Below are 5,090 nucleotides of genomic sequence, written 5' to 3'. Positions count from 1 at the left end.
CAGTACACGCATACTTCTACACATACTATACAACGGAACCACTTGTAAAAATGATTGTTTCGATCAGGCAATGAACTGGGAGGTGTCCAGAGTCTTTCGGTTCCGGTAGCAGTCCATTCATGATATGAGTGAACATGCTGACCGGTGATGTAACGAGAGTCTGAATCAGTTAACGTCTCAAACGCTGCAGATAGAAAACACAACCGAAATCCACGTCTTTTTTTTGATCTGATACATTTCCATCCTCCCGTGGGGTTTTTTTTCCCCCGAGCCTTCAGCAGCCGTGCTCGGGAACGATGCGACACTTGAGGATCTTCAGGTAGTTCTGGACTTTGTTGGAGTCTCGGCGGAAGCAGTAGAGGAGGTCGTAGTCCTTCATCAGGCGCCATTCAGCGCTGTCAGGGGGCAGCAGGGCCTCGGGAGAAGCGAGGCCGCTGACAGAGTTGCTGAGGATCCCCAGTGTCTGCATCTGAGGCAGAGAGGACATATACATCAGCTTTGTACAGTTAAAACAGGCCTACATTACATTACATTGGTTTTGTCCAAAGCGACTTACAATAGGTGCATTTTATAGTACGGTAGTGAAACCAACTGCGTATCACAGTCTTCATCAGCTAAGCTTTTTAATAGGATCATTTCATAATCATCATGTTTATTGAGGTGATCATACTGCTGTCCCTTTTTTGGTATAATTAATTACTTCATGTTAACAAATCTTTTTTTTTTTGTTTTCTCGCTTTATCCCTTTACTCTGCAGAAGTCAGTCACTTTAAAGTCAGAATTCTGAGATTAAAGTCAGAATTCTGAGAATAAAGTCAGAATTCTGAGATTAAAGTCAGAATTCTGACTTTAAACTCAGAATTCAACTCTTCAAGTCAGAATTCTGACTTTAAACTCAGAATTCTGACTTTAATCTCAGAATTCTGACTTTAAAGTCAGAACTCAAATAGATTTTTCACATGTGGCCCTAATCCTCTTCCGTAGTTTATGATGTTGGTATACATCATGGATATTTTGTTTGAACTACTCTTTTGTGCTAAATAAATAAATTAAAAAAAAGAAGAAAAAAAAAGGAATAAGTAGCATTTGCAGTGAGACAGACAGTAGGCCTATCTAATTTTAACCACCAGCGAATTCCATTGGAAATCCATTGAAGGCTGTGTGCCCAAAGCTCACTCACTTTCTCACTTTCTTTCTTTCTTTCTTTCTTTCTTTCTTTCTTTCTTTCTTTCTTTCTCTCTCTCTCTCTCTCTCTCTCTAGACTTGCATCCTGCAACGGATCATCTGAGGGTTAACGATCCAGTTAGGATCTAGTGTGTGACGTAAGGACTTTGGCATCAGTCTCATGTTAGCATTTACTACAATTATGTAACGTGCCACTGAACTACGTCCCTGCAGGCTATATTACAGAGCAGCGCTGAGCAATCACACAACATACTACCAATGGTAAAGCTTTATTATCTGGGTCTCCAACTTCCTAACAATTTCCTAGAAAGGAACTGTAAGGTTTCCTGGAAAGAACCATTACATTATGTGCTAATAACAGGGAAAACAGAGAAAGAGTTCAATGGTAGTTGGTAAGTACTTGGTCATTTCTTTTGGAGTTTCCAAGACAGAATCATGAAATTATGTAGTAGTTATATAGAAAATTTGAAATTAGAGAAAGGAATTCAACAAATAACTATATTATATAATTATATGAATTATGACTTGGTTTACCAAATTGACCTCTGCCTATTATTTTCCAGTAAACAGTTTATAGTTTTGCAGTTCTTTCCAGAAAACTTGTAGAAATTGACAGCATCATATCGACTCCACCAGTCTGCTCAGATTTTCTATATAACTACTACATAATTTCATGGTTCTTTCCAGGAAACTTCCCAAGAAATTAACAGTTCCTTTCTAGGAAATTGTTAGGAAATTGTAGACCCAGAATATAGAGCGTTACCCTACCAACTTCCGAAGTTCTAAATTTGCGGGAGAATATATTTTCACAGAATTATGCTGCAAACTGGGTGCTATGAGTCTGTTTGAAGCAAAAAGCTAACTGCTATATAAACGCCTCACCTCCTCACATCCACATGCATAGAAGTCATTACCTTCTCAGCCACTTTCTCCACACCTTTGCGCAGCTCGTGCACCATGTCGCTCATCTCCAAGGCTTTATTGGAGCTGAAGTTGTTGAAGTCGTGGTGGTGAGCCATGCTCTGGTGGAAGTGCCATAGAGGATCCCTCCATGCCACCAGCAGCTTCAGGATCACTTCCGTCAGCTCCTCTCTCTGCAGGGAGGAAGCACAGGCGGACACAAGAAATGAATGAAAAGTGAACAGGTCCTTTAAATCAGTGATTCCCAACCTTTTTCATATCAAGGACCCCTAATTTAGTCCACATTAGAACCACGGACCCCCATTAGATGAGATTTTGTCTCTCAGACCCAAATCTGAGAATATTTGTATTGCTAGATATGATTTTTATTTCCAGAATTCCATGACTATCTGTATTGTAGGTAGAGAGATGCAAGTGCAACTGTGATCAAAACAGTCATTCTTCTACATTTTCTAATTGTGTTAACTTCTTGTAAATTAAATAATGCTGAAGTTTAATAATTCATCAATTTGCTGTGGACCCCCTGGAACCCCCTCAAGGACCCCTGGTGGTCCCCGGACCCCACGTTGAGAACCACTGCTTTAAATCATGATTGCGATGACATTAATGAGATAAGACAGTTTACACTGCAGCAGTAACATAAAACGAGAACATTAACAATTGGGGTTATATAAATATAAGCCAGCATAAACATCAATATGTACACAGTATATAAAAATATAAGAATATAAAAAAGAAAAATCAATATGTATACCAGTATGAAATAGTGAAACCATTGTAAAAGTATCAGATTCAGACAACTTTATTGATCCCAAGAAGGGCAATTCATTTGCAGCTTACCCAGTCCATACACACAGTTTCCAACAGATATAAGTATAAGTATATATGCAGTATGTAACAGTAAGAGGGAGATGGGAAAACTGATAGTACTGAAATATACATGTATGTGTAAATTAGATATATGATGTGCAAATGTGCATGATAAACCAGTGAAAGGACAGTGAGAGAGACAGCTGGTATACTCACTGCCAGTCTCTGAGCGTTCTCCTTGCCGTTGGGAGTGAGGATGGTGGAGGTGTGACAGTTGCGGTTGACCCGGCTGATGTGATTCTTGCTGGGCAGGAAGAACTGCTCCTGACAGGTGGAACATGAATGGAGGACGGAAACGTCAGAGGTCAGGCGGCAGCTAAATGTCAAGTGTGGCTAGCCTCAAAAAAGTCATGAATGAAACAGCAGAAAAGCCTGAATCATTTGAAATGCTGGAAACACTGATCTAAAGTCAGTAGCCTATTTTCTATGAAGCAGATCTTACAAAATGTGGAAAAAAAAAGTTGGCTCTTTTACTTTAAATTGTCCCTCATCTAATCAAAGTTTATATTATACACACTGCTCAGCCAGAATACTACATGGTTATATGCACAAGGCTTTTTTTAATCAGTAACGAGTTCCAGCTCTTAGTCATGCACAAAGCACCACTCATCATTATACTGCATGTTAATGTTATTAATTTGTCATCCAGCTGTAACAAATGAATTTGACTGATTCAATTAACTTATATCATTCAGAAACATGCTTAAAGAACAGTTGTTATAAGAACAGAGACACTGATCTAAAGCAATAAATACAGTCTCATATAGACATACCATGTTGGGCTGCTTTAAATACAACTGATTTCTCAATGCAGCCTGAGCTAGAATTGTGATACAGTGCAAATAATACGCTTATCAATGTGTTTGTCCCTATGTAAATAACCCAAATGCATAATCTAATTTATTAAGCAAAAACTCCATTTAGAAAAGCATGTGCAGACAAAATCACAAGAGAGAGAGAGAGAGAGAGAGAGAGAGAGAGAGAGAGAGAGAGAGAGAGAGAGACTCACAAACTCGGAGTGCAGGTCGCTGGAGATGCCGTGCATCCTGGCCGAGTGCTGGATGACTCGATCGAACAGGTCGGCCAGGGAGAGGACGTGGCAGCCGGCCTGGCCGTTGGTACAGATGGGTGCTGCGCCCACCCTGGCCAGCCTGCCGCGAAGCAACAGACAGACCAGACCCACCCACACAACAGACACTGGGACGGACAGAGAAAGAGAGAAGAGAGAAGAGAGAGGAGAGAGGAGGGAGGCACAGAGAAATTAGCTATGGCTGCAGTCCAGAAAACCTTTAAAAAAAAAATGTGGCATGTGGCATGTTAGCTTGATATTAGACATTAATAAGAGTCTGGTATAATTGAGGTTAAGTCTTGTTTTTTTTTCGAGTTCCCATGTTTTTGCGTGGATTTGTTGTTCCAGTTGGTATTTTCTGGCAGAACACGAATGTACTGCGAGGAGGCGAACCTGCTGTACGTTTTTTCACAGAGAAATGAACTAATTGGACCGAAAGTATCAATATCAGCCTTGCCGTCTCAGAAACAGAAACCAACAGGGAGGAGTGGGTAAGGAAGTGGGGGTAGAAGAAGAAAGAAGATACTGACGGATGCGAGGAAAAGTAAGTGAAAGAAGAGATGAGAACGGAGAGATGATCGCTCGTCTCAGCAAAGGCGGGAGAAACTCCTAGATTGACGGCGAAGGTGAGAGAGGGGAGGATGAGAGTCGGGAGAACAGGAGAACATACAAGAAAGGGAGTAGGGAGAAAGAGTAGGAAAGCCAGCTCCTTCTTCTGCTCCCATCATGCAAAGCGGTTTCAGTAGCTACCTGATCTGAAGCTCCCAGGCATCCTGCGGAGGAACTCGGAGGACTTCCTGGCTCAAAGCAGAAGAAGCTGCAGCTGTTCTATTCAAAGACCCCCAGAGCGCTTAAGGCAAGGGTCCCTCACTGACATCTGCCTCCGAGTCCACTTCCATTTAATACCAGAGAGCGAGCGAGGGAGGGAGGGAGAGAGAGAGAGGGTAGAGAGAGAGAGAGAGAGAAAGAGAGAGGGAGGGGTGACAATGATTACCAGTTACTAATACCCCAAAGACACATGGGTCAGAATAAAAGTAAGCAATGC

General features: G+C 41.4%; 1 protein-coding gene across 1 annotated transcript; it reads right to left on the bottom strand.

Moving 5' to 3' along the window:
• Positions 1 to 274: 274 nt before the first annotated feature.
• prl2 (prolactin 2) lies at positions 275 to 4,817 on the bottom strand. Its single transcript, XM_071546056.1, has 5 exons — positions 4,796 to 4,817; positions 3,986 to 4,173; positions 3,133 to 3,240; positions 2,100 to 2,279; positions 275 to 469 (listed from the first exon to the last, which is right to left on the bottom strand). Exons 1-5 carry the CDS (start codon positions 4,815 to 4,817, stop codon positions 275 to 277), a joined length of 693 nt encoding a protein of 230 aa, XP_071402157.1.
• Between the last annotated feature and the right edge of the window lie 273 nt (positions 4,818 to 5,090).

The sequence above is a fragment of the Centroberyx affinis genome, unplaced genomic scaffold (assembly GCF_046629955.1).
Source record: "Centroberyx affinis isolate AG114_WGS23_722 - 3 ecotype Tasmania unplaced genomic scaffold, CSIRO-AGI_Caff_v1 ptg005100l_1, whole genome shotgun sequence".
Taxonomy (NCBI): domain Eukaryota; kingdom Metazoa; phylum Chordata; class Actinopteri; order Beryciformes; family Berycidae; genus Centroberyx; species Centroberyx affinis.
Note: the sequence above shows the minus strand (reverse complement) of the source record. Positions and strands in the feature narration are given on the sequence as shown.